Source organism: Arvicanthis niloticus, chromosome 1 (assembly GCF_011762505.2).
Source record: "Arvicanthis niloticus isolate mArvNil1 chromosome 1, mArvNil1.pat.X, whole genome shotgun sequence".
In the NCBI taxonomy this organism is placed as follows: Eukaryota; Metazoa; Chordata; class Mammalia; order Rodentia; family Muridae; genus Arvicanthis; species Arvicanthis niloticus.
This window is the reverse complement of record NC_047658.1, coordinates 115,852,356-115,875,752: the sequence shown is the minus strand read 5'-3', so window position 1 is coordinate 115,875,752 and position 23,397 is coordinate 115,852,356. Positions and strand designations below refer to the sequence as shown.

General features: G+C 42.9%; 2 protein-coding genes and 1 pseudogene across 4 annotated transcripts in view; all 3 read right to left on the bottom strand.

Moving 5' to 3' along the window:
- Positions 1 to 6,762, bottom strand: part of LOC117706069 (phospholipase A and acyltransferase 3) — a 43,848-nt gene extending 37,086 nt beyond the window's left edge. The window contains exons 1-2 of the mRNA XM_034498909.2: positions 6,623 to 6,762; positions 6,196 to 6,259 (exon numbers count right to left, since the gene is read on the bottom strand). Of these exons, the coding sequence (XP_034354800.1) occupies positions 6,196 to 6,210 (15 nt within the window). The 5' untranslated portion in view covers positions 6,211 to 6,259; positions 6,623 to 6,762. The remainder of the gene's footprint in view (positions 1 to 6,195; positions 6,260 to 6,622) is intronic.
- A 2,297-nt stretch (positions 6,763 to 9,059) lies between these two features.
- LOC117721744 (large ribosomal subunit protein P1 pseudogene) lies at positions 9,060 to 10,021 on the bottom strand (annotated as a pseudogene).
- An 11,776-nt stretch (positions 10,022 to 21,797) lies between these two features.
- Atl3 (atlastin GTPase 3) overlaps positions 21,798 to 23,397 on the bottom strand; it is a 36,848-nt gene continuing 35,248 nt past the window's right edge. For 2 of the 3 annotated variants that reach the window (XM_076916476.1, XM_076916481.1), the window contains exon 13: positions 21,798 to 22,605. In XM_076916476.1, the coding sequence (XP_076772591.1) occupies positions 22,519 to 22,605 (87 nt within the window). In that variant the 3' untranslated portion in view covers positions 21,798 to 22,518. The remainder of the gene's footprint in view (positions 22,606 to 23,397) is intronic. The other variant, XM_034502623.2, reaches the window with a different exon arrangement.

Sequence of the window (23,397 nt, the reverse complement as noted above, 5' to 3'; positions counted from 1 at the left end):
ACACACCTCCCACCACTTGGGAGGCAGAGATAGGTGGATCTCTGAGTTCAAGGCCAGCCTCGTCTATAGAGCTAGTTCTAGGACAGTCAGACATACACTAAGAAACCCTACTCAAAAATATTTAAATAAATACATATCTATGTTTTGACTTTGGTTTTGTTTGAATGAGAGGAGGATAAATGATATTCAGTTTAAAATTGGAGGAGGGGAGAAACCACCTTGAGACTTGACATTCTGGAAAAATGACTTAATGGCTAAAACACTTGCCATGCAAACCTGATGACCTGAGTTCAATCCCCATTATAGAAGGAAAGAACCAACTCCCAAAGGGTGTTTGACTTCTACTCGTGCACCATAGCACACAGGCTCAGAGAGAGGTGGGAGATGGAGGATAAAATAAAGGTAACATTTTACTTTTTTTTTTAAAGAAAGCTGGTGTAGTGGCTTAGAGCACAGGAGAGAAGACCATGGTGGTTTGAAAGATCAAAGCTGTCACCACAGGAGAAGAAGAAGTCAGGTTATCACCTGTAGACAGCAGAAAGTCTGATTGGTTTGAACTATTTAGAAAAGTAAAAGGTGGAAAAGTCTCCAGGATATCTGCAAATCATGTTTAAATTGTCAGGAGGGATTGTTTTAGTCAACAGTTCATTTATTTTTTTTTATTCGCATGTCTATTTATCTTCCTCCACTCAATCAACCTTGCCAGCTTTTTATTCAATAATGGCCTTTTAAATGTGCAAGTGCCCCAGCTCCTGAGTGCTAGATTACAGGCGTGAACTACTATGCCTGGCTACTGACGGCTCTGTTTAACTCAAGCTGGATGTCATTTTCAGAAACAGCACAGTGGTTATACTTAGGGTTCTGTGTTCAAACCAAGGCTCAACTACTTACCACAGAGCCCTGGACAAGTTTACCCAATTTGTCCCTAGGCCTCACTCTCTTCCATCATAAAATGAGGACATTTTAGAGAGAGAGAGAGAGAACCTGAATCAGAGGTTTATTCTGAAGATTAAATAAGTCAAACCTATAAAACACTGGGTGGAGGAGGAAATAGCTCAATAGATAAAGTGTTTGCCACACAAGCACAAAGGTCTGAATTTGATCTCAAGAATCCAGTTTTTAAAAAAAAAAGCCAGAGTGTTGTGGTGTAGAGTGGTCTGGTGTGGTGGCAACACATGCCTTTGATCCTATCACTCTAAGAGTCAGTAGATCTCTGTGAGTTCCAGGCCAGCCAGAGCTACACAGAAAAGCAAAGCAAACCAGAATGAGTAAAAGCACCTGCTATGCAAATGAACCAAGTTCACCTGAGTCTAGAGTCTATGCAAAAAGCCAGAAGAGGTAGCATATACATCTAAAGCCAATACTCTTGTATCAAGAAGCAGGCAGAAAGGGAGAACGTGCCAGAAGCCCATAGGCCAGCTGCCTGGAGTAGTACCTGGAGTACTCTGCAAATGGTGGAAACAAGAGAGAGGTTGCCTCAACAAGGTAGCAGGTGGGAAGTAACTCCTAAAAGCAGTTCTCTGACCTCCATTCATGCATTACAGCACATGGCCATCCAGGAATGTGTAACTGGGGTTTTCCAGACAAGCAAAAATCACAGTCCCCTCCTGCCTTCAAAAAATATATATATAGGGAATGAAGATGCCTCAGTAGTTAAGAGCACTGGCTGCTCTTAGGAGGACATGGGTTCGACTCCCAGCGCCCACATGGCAACTCACAACCATTTGTAACTCAAGTCTGAGGGAATCTGAAGCTCTCTTCTGGTTCTGTATGCACTACCCGCACATATTACAGAGACATATATTCAGTTAGGACACCCACACAAATAAAATAAAAATGAAAGAAGGACAGCACCCAAACTGTGCTCTTGCCTCCCGATCTCCTGATGCACACTGCATGAATGAGCATATGCGCACAGTTTTACAAGCATGACCCGCACAGAGGAAATGTCTAGGAATCAGCTACTTTGCCATCACCATGCCTGGGTGCTCTTAGTTTGCTTCATGCAGAAACAGCAAGGACACTGTGATACTTATGAAACCCAGCCTGGGAGAATTCTCTTCCCTGTTCCTGTAAACCACATGCCCCAGTAAGTATAAAAAAATTCCTGAGCAGGCCTTTCACTTTTGATACTGAGAAAAAGGTCTGGAAACTTGTCAAAAACAACAGAAGTCTGGGTCTTGCCAAGAACGGATCATCAGTGAGAACTTGAAGAGTTTCCATGCCAAGGTTTCGAGAAAAGAAAATTCAGGGGCTCCCCCAAAACACACCAGGCACCAGTGGAAACCCGGGGAAACTTCTGGAATGGATCTCTGGGAAGTTTCTGTTTAATCAGGACTGTTAATACCTATCCAAGTAGGGTTTCTGTAAGAAATAATTGTGGTAATGGCTGAGCACTGTAAAACCACTTAAACCTATAAAGAAAAATGACAGTCTCTGCTGTAGGCTGGGTGGGTACAGGGGAGGGGTGCAAAGGACAAAGAAGAGTCTGACAGCTCTGACTTCCCAGCCTCTGGGCCAGAAGAAAAGTAGATGAGACCTGGCCTGACACATTAGCCTTCCTTACGCCCCTGCCCAGGCTGCCTAGTCAGTCAGAGAGGGCTATCGACAACTTCAGCATGCACCTGTCTCAGAAGCACTAATGCCCCAAACACCCCAGAGAAAGAAGGAAAACTTGCCTGCCTTCCTAGGCTCACCAACACCAAACCTCAGGCCTATTCTCCACCAGGGTAAACCTGCTCTTTTGTGCATTCAGAACAGCCCACCAACTCACACCACCACCAAGCCTTCCTGGGGCATTCACAAGTTACCTGGAATCCTTATAATAGCATCTTTTTATAAATGAGAAAAAATGAGTTCCAAGGTGGGCGTGAACTTACCCAAGGCCTCAGAGGTGGTCCAGCAGCCATGGCAGTATTCTACCACAGATCTAAGTATTCTACCCTGGATCTAAGTATCCAATGGTAAAACAGACAATGGAGTATGAAACTGTGATTTATGTAGGGTTCACAGAGAAAGCCTGTCAGTCTCTCACACTGCAAAGGCCCAGCTTCAGCTTTAGTACAGGCTCTCTTCTAAACTGAAACCAGCTTCAAGGTCTAGTAATAGATAAGGTAAGTAGAAGAGAAAGACCTCAAGGGCCTCCTCCCTCACACCCTGCAGAGCAAGCTGCTCTTGTTTCTATGTGCACAGCCCAGCTGTTTCTGTTTGGGTTTTGGATTTGACTTAGTTTCTGTTCCTTGGTGGTAGCTTATTCCGTTTTGTCCTTGCTGATAGTGCTGGTGGTAGTGGACTTCACTCTTTTTTTTTTTTTTTTTTTTTTTTTTTTTTTTTTTTTTTGAGATGGGGGTCTTGTTATAGCCCAACCTAGCCTCCAACTCTGAATGCCACCTCCCCAGTGGAAGAATTACAAGGGTATATTTGACCATGCCTAGCTCTACAGCTCTCATAGACAAAATGACTGTAATAAATAAATGAAAGTGACCAATTTCCACGCCTCCCTGACATCTAGACTGGCGCAGCATGCTGATGGGCCAGGAGTGGAGCTACTCCACCAGCATCCAGCCTGGCACTTACAGGGTCTCATCAGAGGCTGACGGCCTGGGGAGAGGGACACTGCCTACTCCTCCAGCCCCTCTCAGCTTTAGGAGTGAGGATACAGCCTGCAGGACCAGAAGCATCTTCTGCTTGAGAAGCAGCCTCTTCTCTCTCCTTTCTTTGCACCCTAATTAGCTCCACAGAGAGTCCCAGATGTCAAACTCAGATCAAAAAGCAGTAAGGCCTGGCTTGGTGGCATATGCCTTTAATACCTGCGCTCAGGAGGCAGAGGCATGAGGATCTCTTTGAGTTTGAGACCAGCTCCGTCTACATAGTAGATTCGGAGGTAGCCAGGACTACATAGATATGCTGTCTTAGAAAGAAGGAAAGAAAGAAAGAAACAAACAAACAAACAAACAAACAATAACAACGAAAAAGAAAGCAGCCTCTGGAGTCTGGACTCAGGATTAAAAGATACACTGACCTTTCAGAATGTAGGTTTTACTTTTAGTTCTCATTTCCAGGAAACACACCCAAAGTTCAGCATTCAGTGGGTAGAGATAAAAGGAGCTTTCATCCAAACCTCCTATCCAATTAGAAAGTTGAGGGCAAGGAGAGGTCTGGGTGGAACTTTTCCTGCAGCCTCCACCCCCAAGTCCTGCCCAGCTGGCCACTCGGGCCTCCTCCCACAGCTCTGCATTTTTAGTTTGGGTTAGGGTTTTGTTTTTTAATTTTTTTCCTTTTCTACTTTATGTGTATGGGTGTTTTAACTGCATATGTCTGTGGATCACGTGTGTACAGCATCCTTGGATGCCAGAAGAGGTGTCAGATCACCTGGGATGGGAGTTACAGCCATTGTTAGCTGTGCTAACATGTGAGTGCTGGGAATTGAATCCACGTCCTCTGGGAAAGCATCCAGTGCCCTTACCACTGAACCATCTCTTCAACACAGTTTCCTTTTCTTTTTTTCCCCTTCATTCATTCATTCATTCATTTTGAGTTTTGTGAGACAAGGTGTCTCTGCAAAGCCTTGGTTGTCCTGGAACTCATTTGGTAGACCAGGCTAGCCTCAAACTCAGAGATCCACTTGCCTCTGCCTCCCTACTGCTAGGATTAAAGGTGTGTGCCACCATGCCCACCATCATTCATGGCCCTGTAGATGAGATGACTATACATAGTGAGCTGAGTGCAGGAGAAAGAGTGATGAGTCTCCTCAGCCTGAGAAGACAGGATTCATCAGTGAGATTTAATAACTTCTATATAAGCCTGCAATTGGTGCATATTCCTTTCTTACTCTTTTAATTAAAAAAAAAAAAAAAAAAAGTGGGGACAGTGAGATGGTGTATCAGGTAAAAGAGATTGCTGCCAAGCCTGATAACCTGAGTTCAAATCCCAGGACCCAAATAGCAAAGAAGAGAACTAATTCCTGAAAACTGCTCTCTGACCACCACATGCTTGCCATGGCATATGCATGCCCCCAAACACACACACAAACACACACACACACACACACACACACACACACAAATAATGCTTTTTAAATTGTCTACTACAAGAAAATTAAATCAAAGAACACAGTTACACAGTCAAAACACACAACTGAGACACATATGTATTTTTATGAGTCAGTTCTTCATGGCTCAGCAGAGCTCAAGCTTTATATGCAATGTATAGTGCTAACTTCTGTGGTCTTGGGTTTTCCTGGGTTCAAACAGAAAACAAAACAGCCTGGCCTCACAGTACCAGAAACAAAATGCAGCGTGGAGTAACTCTCAGCTGTTATGAGAACTATTAGGTTTTAAGTGGTGTTTTCACTTGGGAACAGAATAATTTGAACTTGATTATAATCCCACCACAGGTACGCAGCTGGAGCACAGTCCCAAGAGGGTTATCTGCAAAAACCTACTACCTGAACCAAGTCAACAGAGTCCTGTTAAAGAGAAGAAGATATTTGCTGGTTCTGATCTCAGGACATCATGAGTTAACAAAGAGGCCAGGCTGGGATGTGGCTCAGTCGGTAGAGTGCTTGCCCAGCAGGAGGGCTTCACAAAACTGGGTACGGACCTCAGACCTTTAATTTAGCACTCAAGAGGTGGAGGCAGAAAAACCAGAAGTAAAAAACTGTCCTCACTAAATAGTAAGTTTGAGGCCAGCCTGGGATACCTGAAGCATTGTCTCAAAAACAAAAACGAAACAAAAATCAGAAAGAAAAGAGAAAGGGGATGGATGGAGGAAAGGAAGGAAAAGCCAGAGCCGAGTATTTGCTGGCAGCAGGAATCGCCACGAGTCAGCTGACAAGACAAAAATCTAGCAGATTCGACTCCAGACATTCGACCCAGGAACCTGCCCTGAGTCCTGGTTTGATAGGAAGACCCAACCCCCAACTTCCTCCCCGCCCCCCACCCCCCCTTCTGCCTTCTATTGAGCCTGTTTCGAGCAGGGTGACTTCCAACCTGTCCACTTCAACAAGTGCTGACGCTCAACAGGTGGCAGCTAACCCACAGCTCCCACCGGATCCCCCAAGGGTTGAAAGTGTAGCTCCCTCACTGCAAAGCTTCTCTCTTCAAAACACCAAGTCAGACCCCGAGAATACAAGAGTCACCATTAAGACACTACCCCCATCCCTGACCCACCGTTGGCTTCTCGCCCCGTACTTACTATGGGTGCTAGCATTTTCCAGGATGTGTAAGGCTCAACTTCAGCTTAGCAGCGGCGTGGATGCCTAAGGCACAGAGGGAGCAGAGCTCATTATCTCTAACAAGAAGCAGGGTCCCCAAGTCTCCAGGAGCAGGGCCCTCCAGAAACTCCCACCAAACTCCTCTGACTTTCTCGCTCTCTTCCGCTCTGCCCTGCGCTTGTCCTTGAATATTCAAATCCCTGACAGTAGGGCAGAAGCGGCTCACGGGGTCCCTGGGCTCCAGCAGGGTTCCTGACCAGGCTTTCGCGCGCCCTTGTCTCCTTTTCGCCTTGCACGGCGGATGCCGGGCGGGTGGCAGCTACTCGCCTGACTTGTTTACTCCCGCCGAACTGCTGTCCGCCTCCCAGATAGCTTTCAGGGACCCACAGAGGCACCCGGGCTTCTCACCTTTGCTTAGGTCCCAAAAAGAAGCTCTCCAACCTCCTCGCGCTCCGGGTAGCCAAGTGGAGGCCAGCGCAATGGGGACCGGCTTAATGGCCGCAGAGTCCAGGCCGCGCCGGTCACCCCGCCCCTCCTCCTGTAACTGGCTAATGAGAGCATTGCCAAGGGCCTGCCACTACTCCGTTGTCACTTACATGCCTCCCTCCCGCTGCGTTCCTGGCCTCTCTGTCCCTCTACACCAGATTCCCCGGCCCTTGACAGACTCTGTCAGTTTGTAACATGTAAGAACTCCTCATGTCGCATTACAGTTTATCTTTTGTACATGAATAATATCAAAGGGCTATTTCAGGCACATGCCTGAAATCCTAGCATTTGAGAAGTTGAAGCAGGAGGATTGCCATGAGTTAAAAGTTGGCCTAAGCTACGGTTTGAAAGCTTGTCTCAACAACAACAACAACAACAACAACAACAACAACAATAATAATAATAGCCAGGTGCTATTTATGCCTTTGTTTCCTGCACTCAGGAGGCAGAGGCAGGCCCGTCTCTGTGAGACTAGCTCTACATAGTGGGTTCCAAGGGTGCCAGAGCTATGTAGAGAGACCTTGCCTCAAAAATTCAAAATATAATAATAAAAATAAGAACAACAACAGTTGAGGAGATGACTCAGGGGTTAAGAGCACTTGCTACTCTTGCAAAGTAAGATTGGTTTCCAGTACCCACAAGGTGGCTCACAACCATGAGTAACTCAGTTCCAGGGGATCTGATAACTTCTTTTGACATTGTTACGCATGAGGCATATACCTGGTACATGTGCATACATGTTGACAAAACACACATATTTGTCATTGTGGGATATTCACCAGGGAAGACTGCTCAGACAGGGATTTAAGCCAATAGAAAATCTTTATTAGCCTGGCTGTCAACTGCAGTGGGCGTTCAGGATCCCAGTGTAGCCCTTAGCTTTTCTCAGGGTGAGCTTTTGAACACAAAAACTGTGTTCTGGATTTGCATACTTCAGTTAACAAGAACAGTTAGCCAAAAGCAGGCTGACAGATGCCAAAAAGTAGGTTAGTACACCTGGCCTCTGCTTTAGCTCTGGCAGGTAGTGTTGTCTGCATGCTGAGTTTTACAGCCTGAATGATACTTCGTCATGGAGTCAGTTGTGCTAAAGTCTGGGGCCCTGTTACACTCATAAAATAAATCTCAAAACATTTTTATAATTGAAGGAGTTAAAAAAATACACTCCCTGGCATTTTGATTAAGGAACATGAAATATGTAACCTCTTTTGGTTTTCTTTCCAATATTCAGAAAATACCTTATTAGTTTCTGTAATCAAATCCATGAGCATAAAAGCTGTAGGTGTTAAAAATGGTGTATTTCCATAGCACAAATGAAAAGAAAAAGTAGCATTTTGGGCCAACATGGCTACTGTTCATTTCTGTACAGTGCTCTTTTCTGTTTCTTAAAAGCAGGAGATGAGGCTCTGCATGGTGACACGTGCCTTTAAACCCAGCACTCAGGAGTTAGAGGCAGGAAGATCTCTGTGACTTCAAGGTCACCCAGGGCTACATAGTAAGACCCTGTCTCAAAAACAAAACAAACAAACAAATCAGGCATGGAAATTCCCATCCAACGGCTTCTCTCGATACAACAGAGAGAAAATCACCCGGTACCTCCACCAAAGGACAGGTGTAACTCGCCTTTTCAGATTTCTCACTTAAGGCAAGCACTTCTGCAAAGCTCAGCTATCCTTTGTCCACATTGTATATGTAACTGACTCTCCTCTCTAGCCACTTCTTGGGGTCCTTGTGCCCTCTTCCTCACATTCCCTATTTCTTTCTGATCCTGGGAGTGACTCTTGGGGCCTCATGGACACTAGCAATTGAAACTGGGTCACAGGTCCATAAGTCTTCATTTCTCCATGCAAACCCCTAGGACACACAAAACTTGCATTAGAGAAGTTTGTATGCTTCTCCTCCTGTTCATCTATTTCAAGTCTATTTAATTCTGAAAGCCAACCAGGATCAGATCAGTACAGCTGGATTTTTGTTTCTCCCTAAGAATCTATGTGAAATTTTAAAGCCAGCCAAAGGGACAGGTTTGGTGGCATACAACTGTAGTCTGAGGCAGAAGATCACTTGAGCCTGGAAGTTCTAGACCAGCTTGGTCAACTCAGTACACATGGGAGTGGTGGGGAGAGCTAGGAATTATAGAGCAGAAAGGACTGAACTATTGGCCCTTAAGCCATAATACATCCCCAATATATATCCCCAGTGGCACACAGTTAGCATTTTATGAGTGAATGAATGACCGAACACAGTCCTTTGTTCTGTGCTGGGCTCTGACTCCACAGAAATAAAATGAATTTTCCTTCCTTTCTTTCTTTAAAACAAAACAAAACAGGTTCAGCTTTTTATTGGACATGTTAGCAAAAGAGGTTTAGTCAAAAAGACCGAAGCCCATGTCATCCTCAGATTCTTCCTTCTTTGCTTCTCTTTCTTCTCCTCAGCTGGGGCAGCCGCAGTAGATGGGGCAAGAACACCTGCTGGTGTGGCTCTAACTACTGGATCCGGGCCCACCGGGCCCACCGGCTCCTATATTGCAAATAAGGCTCCCAGTGTTGAGATTGGCCAAGGCCTTTACAGACAAGCCAGGCCAAGACGGGCCAACACTGACGCCAGCTGCTTTAATGAGGGCATTCATCCTACTCCCTGTGGCCAGTACCTTGTAGTCATGCAGGATGAGGGCAGAGTAGGTGCAGGCAAGATGGAGATCGAGATCGTGTCTAGGACTGCAGCATGGGGCTAGTCACCTGATGAAATAAGGACCTCACCAGAACATGGTCTTAGCTTCCTGAGAAGGACCAAGCACCTCGGCAGCAGGTGGGGAAAAGCTAAACTGAGTTCTAAATCATATCTATATTTCCTGCATTCCCTACCAAAACTGAGCCTTGGAAGTGAGGCTGCTTAGGCTGAACCCTAACCTTGCCCTTGCTACTTTAAAACTCTACAGTGTAGGCCAGAGGCACTTGGGTGGCAGAAGCAAATGGATCTCTGTGAGTTCAAGGCCAGCCTGGTCAACAGAGTGAGTTCCAGGACAGCCAGGGATCAGAGAAACTCTGTCTTAAAAAAGCAAGAGAAAAAAAAAAGTCTACAGTGTGTAGCTCCCTCTGACCCTCATTCTGTTCATCTGTAAAATGGGTTACTCATGCTATTAGACAATGTACAAGAATACATTTCCCAAAGGAAGAGCTCATTAACCTGTTGAGCACTGTCTGCCACATGGTGAATTGCTGGTCAGGATGTGTTAGGTGTTAGTAACCTGAGAGGCGCGTGATCCATCCATCTCATAGGACACTCACCTGCTTCTTGATAAGGAGAATCAGCATTAATAAATGCCATTGTCTCCTGTGCTCTGTCACTCAACCAATCCACTACTGAGCCAGTGACTGTAAGGACAGCTAAACTCAGGATGGGGTAAGATGGCTCAGCAGGTAAAAACATTTGCCATCAACCTCAACCTGAGTTACATCCCCAGGACCCACATGGTGTGGGAGAACTGCCTCCTGCAAGCTGTCCTCCACCCTGCACACCTGCACAAATGCATATTCTCTCTCTCTCTCTCTCTCTCTCTCTCTCTCTCTCTCTCTCTCTCTCTCTCTCTCTATCTCTCTCTCAATAAAAATAAATAAAACAAATCAAAGATAGAGGCTATTTTGTGCAGTAGTGATCCTGAGGGTAAAATCAGGGTTAGGCAAGTGCTCTAACACTGAAGCTATCTGTATCCTCACCCCAAAAAGATTTTGGGGAGCTCATATTTGCTTCTGCTTCTCATCATCCTCTGCTTCAGAAGGGTCCAGATGTTACACACACACACACACACCCATCATTTCTAATACCATGCCAGATACAAACAAAACAAATTGTATGGGAACAGTCTTGTCTAGTCAGAGAGCTTCAAATTTTTACCTCTCATGCCATTCTGTGATATTCAGTAAGAAACTGCTATTTGATGCCAGAATTATCACTAGACTGCCCTTACCATGTCAAAGACTGGGCAGCTAACACAGGAGAGCTCTGTTTGGTTCATAGCTCTGGAAACTGTTCAACATCTGGTAAGGTACTTGGGCTGCACCATAACATGGCAGTAGCATTGAATAACAACACAGGGCCAAGATGCTATACCTCTTTATTATTCCTCTTTATTATTTTATTTCTTGTTACTTATTCACTTTACATCCAGCTCACTGGGCTCCCTTCTCCATCACCCCCTCCCACAGCCCTTCCCCCATCCCCTCCTCTCCTTCTTCTCTGAGTGGGTATGGGCCCCTCTGGATATCCCCCCCACCCTGGTACTTCAAATCTCTGCAAGGCTATGTGCCTCTTCTCCCACTGAGGCCAGACAAGGCAAGAAGAAAACATCCAACAGACAAGCAACAGCTTTTGGGATGGCCCCCTCTCCAGTTGTTCAGGGCCCACATGAAGAACAAGTTGCACATCTGCTACATATGTGTAGGAGTCCTAGGTCCAGCCCGAGTATGCTCTTCGGTTGGTGGGCCAGACTCTGAGAGCCCCAGGGATCCAGGTTAGTTGACTCTGTTGGTCTTCCTGTGGAGTTCCTATCCCCTTCAGGGCCTGCAATCCTTCCTCCTATGAGTCACCAAGCTCCATCTACTGTTTGGCTGTGGGTGTCTGTATCTGTCTGAGTCAGCTGCTGGGTGGAGCCTCACAGAGGACAGCTTGCTCTTGTCTGTAAGCGTAACAGAGTATCATTAATAGTGTTAAGTATTGGTGCTTGCTTGTTCACGGGATGGCCTGTTATTGGTTGGCCATCCCCTCAGTCTCTGTTCCATCCCCTGTGCCTGGATTTCTTGTAGGCAGGATAAATTTTGGGCTGAAAGTTTTGTGGGTGGGTTGGTGTCTCTATCGCTCCTCTGGGATTCCTGCCTGACTACAGGAGGTGATCTCTTCAGGTTCCATATCTCCAGTGTTGTGAGTAACAGCAAAGGTTACCCCCATTGATTCTTGGACACCTTCCTTATCTCAGTAGACAGAGCTTTCTTGATGGAGCCTCTCCTTCCACTACCCATTAATCATGAAGGAATTGATCCATTAGTCTGGGTTGTGCTCAGCCACCTCCCAACATTCCTACCTTTTAAATGCAGTCAGCATCTAGCACTAGGGATTCCCTTTCCAGCACCTGAGCTCTAGGGAGCATTTAAACCATAGCACCTGGCAAGGCAGACAAGTTCCAACCTGTACCTTGACCGAAGTTTCCAGGCCTTTCTGCAAACCCATTCAGCTTCTGACAAGTTGGAGAGCAATACAACTTTTTAAGTATTTGCTGTCTTTTCATTCTGCCTTCTGAGGAAATGGTACCAGCTTTGAGCAAGATTCACAGAGCCCATGAGGAATCTGAACAGATAGAGAAGAGGCCACTGTAGAATCGGAGAAGGGGTAGAGCTAGAAGACTCTATTTATGATGTCTTCTATACACAAGGACCAGAAAGCAGAGACTCCTGGATGACATGAGGGGCTGTGTTGCTTCACAGACAGTCTCCAAGGGAAGGATCCTTTAGCCAACTGAATACAGAGTTTTTACATGTGAGGTAATGCTTGGTGAATTCCAATTCTAAGTTTGCTAGGCTTTTACGAAAGACAACGGTGAAGTGTTTTTTCCAGATTCCCTCCCTCTGAAACCCCCAAAGTATTGCTGAGGAGACCAAAGAACAAATTCCTAGTGAGATGCCCTGAAGCACAGCCCCATCTATACATAAATGTGCAGCATAAATGTCCCTCAGAAGAGCATTGCAGAACATTTCCCCTAGTCAGTGGACCAGGCTGAAGTGTCTCAATCTCATGTTTACTAAATGGCTATTCTAGGGAACGAGGGAGTGAAATGAGTTCTTATACTGGACTGGCAACTAGTCTTTCCTTTGATGACCCTAGTAGGAGCAGCCTGCAGGTTATCTATCATCTGTGACCTGGGTCTGACTCCCCTAAGCCTTAGCCTCTGGGCTAGTGTTGACTGCAGAGAGCATGACTCAAGCCATACCAACTGAAAGCCTTCTCTGGAATGGAGATAAACATGTTTTTAATAGACAGGAGTTTTAAATTTTTTTTTAAATGTCCTCTGGTGACATTTAGTATGATGACATAAGACTAGAGACATTTGTGAGAGCCTCCCTAAAGGAATATGGGAAAACTGTCACAGATACTGTGACACATAACAGAACAGATACTGTGTTCCACATAAAAGCCCTAAAGAGGTTTTTCTCCAGTGCTTAGTGTCAGTTTTGCACTTAAACACCCATTCAAGTGGACTTGTCTTACGTCAGCTACCAGATAAGCTGAAGCAAGCATCAGCACTGAAGGGAAGCCACAATTTGGTCCACACTCCTTACTCTGGACCTATTACTAGTAAAGGCAGCAACAACAATCCCCAAGTGTTAGACCTTTGTTTACTCCCCACTCCTGTGAAGGCATAACATTATTGTGTACTGTGTGAAGATTATCCTTGTATTATTCAAATGCTGATTTCTCTGCACCCATATCTGGTTGCAATCTAGACATAACATTGTAATGTTCATCCTAAGTGTCTCCTGCCTGAATGTTGTATAAACATTGCTTTCTATTTATTCTCTGTCTTGACAATAAAAGCTGATCAGCCAATGGCTCAGCAGAAGAGAGAATAGGGCTGGACTTCTGATCCCAGCCAGGGGAAGAGGGAGGGGGAAGAGGGAGAGGGAGAGGGAGAGGGAGGAGGAGAGAGGAAGAGGGAGAGGGAGAGTTGGGGAACAGAGGAGAGAAGAGTGGGGGAGGGATAGGGATAACCTCATCAGGAGGCTTGTACCTGAGTCTCAGATCATGATCCAGTTAAGAGCTGGCAGCCACCAATGAAAACCTGAGGTACTTCCCATGCAGGTCACTCAGTCCAGCAAGAAAAGCCTGCACCTGTGCAGAGGCTTGGCGTGTGAACAAAAACAACTCAGGCTGAAAAACATCGGCCCAGCTCAGGGTGACACGTGGACCAGGACAGGTGGCAAAACCCATGCCAGCCTAAGGATAGATCTTAAAGCACAGAAGTCAGGGCTTTTCCAGTTAGCTGCTGGACTGGCTCAAGGTAGGCAGAGCCAGTAGCCAATATGAAGAGATAAATGAATTTGCAAATTGCTCTTTCTATCTCTATGAAGAAATGATTTGGAATTTTGATGGGGATTGCATTGAATCTGTAGATTGCTTTGGCCAAGATGGCCATTTTTACTAAGTTAATCCTGCCAATCCAGGAGCATGGGAGATCTTTCCATCTTCTGAGATCCTCAATTTCTTTCTTCAGAGACTTGAAGTTCTTATCATACAGATCTTTTACTTGCTTGGTTAGATTCACACCAAGGTATTTTATATTTGTGACTATTGTGAAGGGTGTCATTTCCCTAATTTTTTTTCTCAGCCTGTTTATCCTTTGAGTAGAGGAAGGCTACTGATTTGTTTGAGTTGAATTTATATCCAGCTACTTTGCTGAAGTTATCAGGTTTAGTTCTCTGATGGAAGTTTTAGGGTCACTTAAGTATACTATCATATCATCTGCAAATAGTGAAATTTTGGCTTATTCTTTTCCTATTTGTATTCCGACTTCCTTTTGTTGTCTAATTGCTCTGGCTAGGACTTTCAGTACTATATTGAATAGGTAGGGAGAGAATGGGCAGCCTTGTCCAGTGCCTGATTTTAGTGGGATTGCTTCAAGTTTCTCTCCATTTAGTTTGATGTTGGCTACTGGCTTGCTGTATATTGCTTTCACTATATTTAGGTATGGGCCTTGAATTCCTGATCTTTCCAAGACTTTTACCATGAAGGTTGTTGGATTTTTGTCAAATGCTTTCTCAGCATCTAGTGAGATGATCATGTGGTTTTTGTTTGTTTGTTTATACAGTGGATTACATTGATGGATTTCCAAATATTGAACCATCCCTGCATTCCTGGGATAAACCCTACTTGATCATGATGGGTGATTGTTTTGATGTGTTCTTGGATTCAGTTTGTGAGAGTTTTCTTGAGTATTTTTGCATCGATACTCATAAGGGAGATTGGTCTGAAGTTCTTTCCTTGTTGGGTCTTTGTGAGGTTTAGGTATGAATGTGTTCATAGAACCAATTGGGTAGTATTCCTTCTGTTTCTATTTTGTGGAACAGTTTATAGAGAATTGGTACTAGGTCTTCTTTGAAGGTCTGATATAATTCTGCATTAAAACCATCTGGCCCTGAACTTTTTTTTTGGTGGGGACACTTTTATTGACTGCTTCTATTTCTTTAGGGGTTATGGGACTGTTTAGATGGTTTATCTGATCCTGATTTCACTTTGGTACCTTGTATCTGTCTAGAAAATTGTTTATTTCATCCAGATTTTCCAGTTTTGTTGAATACAGGCTTTTGTAGCAGGATGATTGTTTTGGCTTTTTTTTTTTTTATTATTTCCTCAGTTTCTGTTATGTCTCCCTTTTCAGTTCTGATTTTATTAATTTGGATACTGTCTCTGTGCCCTCTGGTTAGTCTGGCTAAAGGTTTATCTATCTTGTTGATTTTCTCAAAGAACCAGGTCCGTGTTTTGTTGATTCTTTGTATAGTGTTTTTTGTTTCTACTTGGTTGACTTCAGCCCAGAGTTTCTTTCCTGCCTTCTACTCTTCTTGGGTGTATTTGCTTCTTTTTGTTCTAGAGCTTTCAGGTGTGCTGTCAAGCTGCTAATGTATGTTCTCTCCAGTTTCTTTTTGTAGGCACACAGAGCTATGAGTTTTCCTCTTAGCACTGCTTTGTGTTCCATACATTTTGGTATGATGTGCCTTCATTTTCATTAAATTCTAAAAAAAGTCTTTTTTTTTCTTTACTTCTTCCTTCTTCATTGAGTAGAATGTTGTTCAGTTTCCACATATATGTGAGCTTTCCATTGTTTCTGTTATTGAAGACCAGCCTTGGTCTGTGGTGATCTGATAGGCTGCATGGGATTATTTCAATCTTCTTGTATCTGTTGAGGCGTTTTGTGACCAATTATATGGTCTGTTTTAGAGAAGGTACCCTGAGGTGCTGAGAAAAAGGTATATTCTTTTGTTTTAGGATGAAATGTTCTATAGGTATCTGTTAAATCCATTTGGTTCATAACTTCTGTTAGTTTCACTGTGTTTCTGTTTAGTTTCTGTTTCCATGATCTGTCCATTGATGAGAGTGGGGTGTTGAAGTCTCCCACTATTATTGTGTGAGGTGCAATGTGTGCTTTGAGCATTAGTAAAGTGTCTTTTATGAATGTGGATGCCCTGCATTTGGAGCATAGATATTCAGAATTGAGAGTTCATCTTGGTAGATTTTTCCTTTGAGTATGAAGTGTCTTTCCTTATCTTTTTTGATAACTTTTGGTTGACAGTCTATTTGAGCAAGGGGTTTTTAAAGGATTTTTTGCACAAGCAAACAGTATAACAAAAGCTAAGATAAGCAGTTAGCTGGTGAACAGTGCAGAAGTAGGCAGTTTAACAGAAGCTAACTTAGTTGGGGTATCTTGACCTATGGTTCCTAGAATAGAGTTGGGTTATTTTCCACAGACTCTCCAGCAAGATCAAAATCCAGCTAAGCCTACAAAATAGCCTCAGCAATAGTATAAAATGGAGAAACCTCTGTACTGTCTTTTCCTGTTACGAGTACTTTTCTATTTGTTTCCATTTCCAGCACATGAACTGGATGTGGCACAACTTAGTCCTATAATCCCAGATAAGACAGGTAGAAGCAGAATCAAGTGTATTATCAGATAAATAGTGTGAGGACAATCTGAGCAACTGTTGCCTTCATCAACCTATGAAGATCTAAGACCTGGGATTTGAGGACTTTAAAAAATGAGGACTATAATATAAAGCTGCAGACAACTTTACTTCAGTTTCAGTGCATTTTATACACAAATGTAACAAAGAAGCAATGATCCAAAGATGGTTGAGTTCAGAAAAAAATGTAAATAAACACCAGTAAGTACATACTAAATATTAACAGAGCAGCCCTTTCCCAGAACAGACCATTTTAAAAACTTTTCTCAAGACAGAACAATTCTAACACAATTGCCTGGTGAGTACTATAGATTATATCTGGGATAGCACAAAAACAAGGCAGAAGGCCATATCCAGACCCAGGCAGCACTCCTTTCACCAAATTGGGTTCTACAGCTATCTTCCAACATCCAAAAAGACACATGTCTTATAAGTTGATTGCAAATTTTTGACGTAGGAGGCACACAATCACATTTGTAAACAATCAAGGGAACAAAATTCACTTGAGGTAAAAGGCTCTCTGCCTATTTTACTGGAGACTCTTTCAGTTCCCCAAGGCATTGTCCATCATGCACCATGACCATGTTCTGACAGAGAGAGAGAGAGAGAGAGAGAGAGAGAGAGAGAGAGAGAGAGAGAGAGAGATCCCAATATATTGGCAAAGTCTCCAATCCCAATGCTCTTAAGCCATAGCTTGTGATTGCTATGAATTCAAAGCCAACCTGAACTCCATCCTGAGGCCAGCCAATAATGAGTGACATAGCTACATAGTGGGGAAAAAAAAAAAAAAAAAAAAGCAAACACCCACAAACTTTTCCCAGGATGGAGAAACTCAGCGCCACTTCTCCATTGCCTCCTGGGTTCCCTGTGGAGAGGAAATATTTCAGCACAGCTCTCCTATCCTCCCTACTGTGTGAGACTACAATTGAAAGATACCACAACTCTCCTGACTACTCACTGCTTTCAAGCCATTGGACAACAGCCTTACCAGATCACTGCTAACCAGGCTCAATGTCACTGTGGAAGGCTAAGTGAACTACCTTGCCACTGTCCCATCTCTGACCAGGTCACCAACTCCCCTGGCCAATCTCCACTCTGTTCTATAGGTCCTTCCACAAGAAAGAACAGTAACAACAAACACAGGTGATATGGTGTTGTGATCTTTAATCCATTAAATATACAACCCAAAAGTGAAATAGAAACAGTATCATTGATTCCCGTTGTGCTTTAAAAAAAAAAAAAAAAAATTATAGTTTTAAAGCCATTCAAAGGCAATGACCTAGTAGAAAGTATAACAAACCATTTTTAAAATAAAATTGAGAACAACTGTGTATGTTCAAGATTTAACTCTTATAAGGCTTACATTCATTTTGATCTCCTGAACTACAAAGTTTGGGCATCAATATGACCTTCCCTTTGTCAGAACATTAAACTTCAGTTCTGGCATATAAAATTCTTTCCCATAAGAAAACTTTCTGGTTCCTGCTGTGGGGTACATAGGCAACAACCTTCATAGTTATGATCCCATCCTTTTTGTTCATTAGGTATTAATATGTTAGGGTTTTCTGTGTGTATAAGATTCGGGGATTCGCAGAGACAAGTTGATCTCTGTGAGCTTAAGGCCAGCCTGGTCTACACAGTGAGTTCCAGAACAGACAGGGTTACACACTGAGACTTTCTCAAAACAACAACAACAAAAGATTTATGGATTCAAGCCACAGTGCCCAATTGGGCTTTTTCAGAGTGCAAGAGAGGACACTATCAAAATTTACAAAAAAAAAAAAAAAAAAAAAAAAGTCCCAATTACCTGTTAGTATGAGGGCAAGTGTTAAGAGAAGGCACTATGACAGCTTTAAAAAGCTTGGACAACCATCTGAATTAGGATACCCTGATGCTTCTAAACACAGTAAAGTCTTGGGGGAGCAGACCTGGCAGCAGACCTCAGGTAAAGCTGCTGGAAGTGCTGAATGGCACTTCCTGTCTAGGTACTCCCATTCCATGGACCAGTTCATTCTCCATCATTCATCCCCACCCCCACCCATCCATCACCTATTAATGTTTATAAATGATGATCCCAGGGCTACAGTACAAAACCATTTCAGCAATCCCTAGCTACAAAGCAGAATCTCATTTTCTTTTAATCATCCTATACATTAATCTAAAACATGAAAAGGTAGATGAGAGCCAGTGTCCAAGATGGAGCTACAGTACAACCCTGATGGAAACAACTGTAGCCACTACAACAAGCCACATGAGACAGGAATACTTTGCATTTTGCTAAGTGAGACCTGCTTATGGCCTCACTCCTGACAAAAACCACACTGGCTCCACTTGCTAGGTAGCAAAATACAGATATGTTGGCCACCTGATTAAAAAAAAATCAAATTATACTCAATTACATTGCAAAAAACCTACACAAACAAAATAGGTCTTTTTGATACTTCCATGGCACTTTTTGGGGAATGGGGATTTTTTTTCCTTTTGTTTGGGCTCATATTAACCTACTGAATTTTTGTCTCATTCGCATATCCCAGGTACCAACCACTGTGTATGACCTACTAAAGAAACTATAAGGAAAATATAGTGCTTGTCTGTCTTAATGAGAGGAAGTAAATCAAGCATAACCATTCAAAGGTCTGACCCAGTATACAGCAGGTATCAAACATAAACCTCTGTCTGGAGCTGCACAGAAAAAGAAAAAGAGAAGAGGGTAGAGGGGGGAAAGAAGGAGACAGATTTTTGGTATTCTTCAAAAGGAATGCTCAAAATTTAACAGCAAGTAATAAACCATGAGAGACTTAGTGAAAGAAAATTGTGATTTTATCCATTTGATGATAAGAGGCACACTAAAGTATTAAACCTGGTAGATAGAGAAAATATCTGGCACACAGCCCTGTGAGTGTATCCCCAGCACCCCAAAACAAAAACAAGAACATCTTGGCAACAACTAGCTTTTCCTAAAGTGAGTTATGTTTAATGTTTTGAAATCTCCATTATGATCATATAAATGTGCTACACTTAGTGACAGGAGTGCATACCAAAATAGTGCTTGCACAGGGACACTGGTCGGATTCCTCCACCATGTCCCTGAGCCACAAAGAAAAGGCATTAACAACCTCTTTCAATCAGTTATGAATCTCCTAAGAACTATTTCCAGCCAGTCATAAAAAGGCATTTTGTGTTGAAAATTGTGACAGAAAATCAACAATTTAAAGTTAGAAAACAGGCCAAAGCTGGGCACTGGTGGCGCACACCTTTAATCCCAGCACTTGGGAGGCAGAGGCAGGCGGATTTCTAAGTTCGAGGCCAGCCTGGTCTACAGAGTGAGTTCCAGGACAGCCAGGGCTACACAGAGAAACCCTGTCTCGAAAAAACAAAACAAAACAAAAGAAAAAAAAAAGAAAAAAAAAAGAAAAAGAAAGAAAGAAAGAAAACAGGCCAAAAAGAACTCCTAATAACCCTCAAAGAAATCTTTATAAACATGTCCAGGAGCAGAGTAAGTTAACTAATGGAACACTCACTTAACACACACACACAGATGTAATACTGAAGCAATGGCAAAGTTTCCCTGCATCATCTTTCTCACCATTAAGAGTAGAACCAGAGGTGGGCATAGGGACACACATCTACAAGCTCGGCACTTGAGGGGTCTAAGGCAGCAGAACCTCAAATTCAAAGCCAGTCTAAACTACAAAGTAAGTTAAAGGCCAACCTAGACTATATAACAAAACCCTGTCCCCAAAACCCTCTCTGACTTTATCTCAGTATCAGGAGTACATAACTCAATACAAGCTTTCAGATAGGGGGCATCACCTGAAAACTCTGCACTAGCCAGGAGTGAGCTTCCAGACCCTTACAGTCAGCATGAGCAGTGAATAATTTTAAAACAAGTTGTAATTGTTCCCAAATGTTATAACAAAAGGAAAAATAACTAACATTTTCAGGATAAGTGGTATGAAAGCATGTAAAATGCTTAATATTAATTCAGGATTTGTTAAATGTTTGACTAGAAAACTGTTAATAAAAGAAAGTTGTGATAAAATTAAGTGCATGTTCTACTTCCCATTCATACTCCACATACATAAAATTTACACTAGGCTTTGCCAAAACCCTGTATCTCCTTCCAGAAACAAAATTCAAATTATCTCAAAATTTAAGGCTTCTATACCTTCAGGCATATTTTAAGAAGGTTTAAGTCCACAATAATTCACTACTACAAGTCAAGGAAAAAAGCAATAGATAAAACTTGATCACATAATCATGGTAAATGTAAAAAAATAAATTTTAGAGTCTGAGCAACTGCCCTTCCTATGCCAATTATTTTAGAACTGTTAGTCTAACCAAAAGAAGAATTAAGAGGGAATTTGTTTGTTTTCTGGTTTTTCAAGACAGTTTCTCTATGTAGCCCTGGCCATCCTGGAATTTATTCAGTAGACCAGGCTAGCCTCAAACTCACAGAGATGAACTACTTGCCTCTGCTTCTCAAGTGCTGGGACTAAAGGTGTATGCTAATGACACCTGGCTAAAGAAGTATATTAAATAGTTTGGCTAGACTGAGTACACATCCTTCTTCAATGGAGGGGGAAAGGAAAGTTTACTAAATAAAACCAACAGATTAGCTTTGACATTATGAACATCAGATAGTATATAGAACAAAATGCAGTTTGGAGGCAGGTACAATGGTACACAGAGGCACAAGTATCTCTATGAGTTCAAGGCTAGCCTGGTCTATGCTAGGGCAACACCATGAGACAGACAGACAGACAGACAGACAGACAGACAGACACAGACACAGACACACACACACACAGACACACACACACACAGACACACACACACACAGAGACACACCAGACAGACAGACACACACACAGAGACACACCAGACAGACAGACACACACACAGAGACACACCAGACAGACAGACACACAGTTTAGGGAAAGACTTTAGATCAAATAATTTGGTATTACTAGACAAAATGGAAGTGAACATTAATGAAAAGGAATAGCATTTGGTAATGCCTTTTCTCTGTTGAAAATGACTATTTTTGTGACTGACATAAATGTACAGTGAATCTCACCAAGACACAAATTCAAGGTGACTTATCAGAGGTTGCATGGTTCATTCAAACTACAATTTTACCATGAAATATCTAGCTCATTCCTTTTATTATGAACCACTGACTTTTTAAGGATAGTTTGTCTCTTTTCTAGAAAGAAACTATAGAAATTAAAAAAAAAAAAAAAAAAAGCAAGTTCAACAAAACAGCCAGCCTACTCAGTATAAGGCCTTACAATTTGAAACAGAGTATTATGTGATTTAACTTCTTTCATGCTGCATAGCAAAGAGAATTCATATAAATAAGTCTCTTGAAGCAAGGATGGTACCACAAGTCTGTATTCAACTACTCAAGAAGTTAGGGAAGAGAGGAGGACGATGGGAAGGAAGCTCACAGCCACCTGGAACAGAGTAATTTCAAGACCTGAGTCTGCATAGTCAAGCAGGCTGGGGCACAGCTGCAGAGTAGAGCAATTGCTTAGCACATTCAGGCAATAGGTTCAATCACCAGTACTAGGGGAAATTTTTTAAAAAATAATAAACATCATTTCAGTTTCATTCTGAGCCTTTTTCAAGTTGTGTAAACTTTTTAAAAGACAAATCTTCAAAGGTACAAAAGAACGAAAATCGAAAATCCAAAAGAGAACTTGATCTAAAACCACACATTTCATGAGGTTGTCCTCCATTCCTTAGCCTTCATGGCTGCAGAGGGATGTACTGGTCTTAAAAGGCACTATGTGGTACATCAAAGGCTTAAAAGCTGTAATTCTATTTTCCTTTTAGGCCCCACCCCCACCCCTTAAAGTGCAAAAAGCAGAGAATAGAGAAAAGAGTAGCCTTGCGTCTGTAACAGCAGGAAAAAGAGGTGCTTCCATGACAAGTGGAATTGGAAACCATAGCAGAGGTCAGTTCATTTATTACAGTGGTGTCTCAGATCTTCTAGGATGGTCTCAGATCTGCCATTCCTCTGGATATGGACCCGTGATGGCATTGACAGAAATCCAGAAGCTGACTGGGCTCTTGTTGGATCTTCCCATTAAGATGCTATTGAGATTTTTTATCAGCAGGTGGTCTCCCAATGACAGCATCCCTTACTGCAGCCTGAGTAGAATTACCAATATGAGAAGAAGCCTGCAAAAGTCCATTTAGTCAATATATTAGTTAATAAATTACAATATGGCATGAAAAAACTAAGTCCTGGGAGATAGCATCCAAATATCTTTCCTCATAAGCAGCATGCTGAAAAGGCAGAGGGACTGAGACAACTGTGGTGAGATGAAACCATGATGCCAGCTGACTCCTAAGTGTCACCTGAGCATCTGTTCCTCTGCTGAAGAGGTGGAGGCTTCCCTGTTCATACTGTTGACCTAACTATGTCACACACACACACACACACAAAAATAGTCCTAAAAACATACAAAATGACCAGTTGTCGTGGTACAGACCTACAGTCTCAGCATTCAGGAGGCTAAGGCAGAAAGATTATGAATGTCCAGGCCAACCTAGACTACAAAAAGACCTTGTCTCAAAAAATAAAGCATAAAAGCTGGAGCTCATCCAGGTGTAGCAGATACTCTGTACCTACACCTACAGCATTTGTAGCACTGAAAAGCTACTTAGAGACAGCAGAATCACGAGTTCCAGAGTTCAAGTTCATCCTATATATGAAGTCTGAATCCAGCCTGGGCAACATGAGACTATCACGAACAAACAAAAAAGGGCTAGTAAGATGGCTCATTGGGGCCAAGCTCATGCCTTTAATCCCAGCACTTGGGAGGCAGAGGCAGGCGGATTTCTGAGTTTGAGGCCAGCCTGGTCTACAGAGTGAGTTCCAGGACAGAAATACACAGAGAAACCCTGTCTAGAAAAAAAAAAAAAAAAAAAAAAAGATGGCTCATTGGGTAAACACTGCTGCTCAACTCT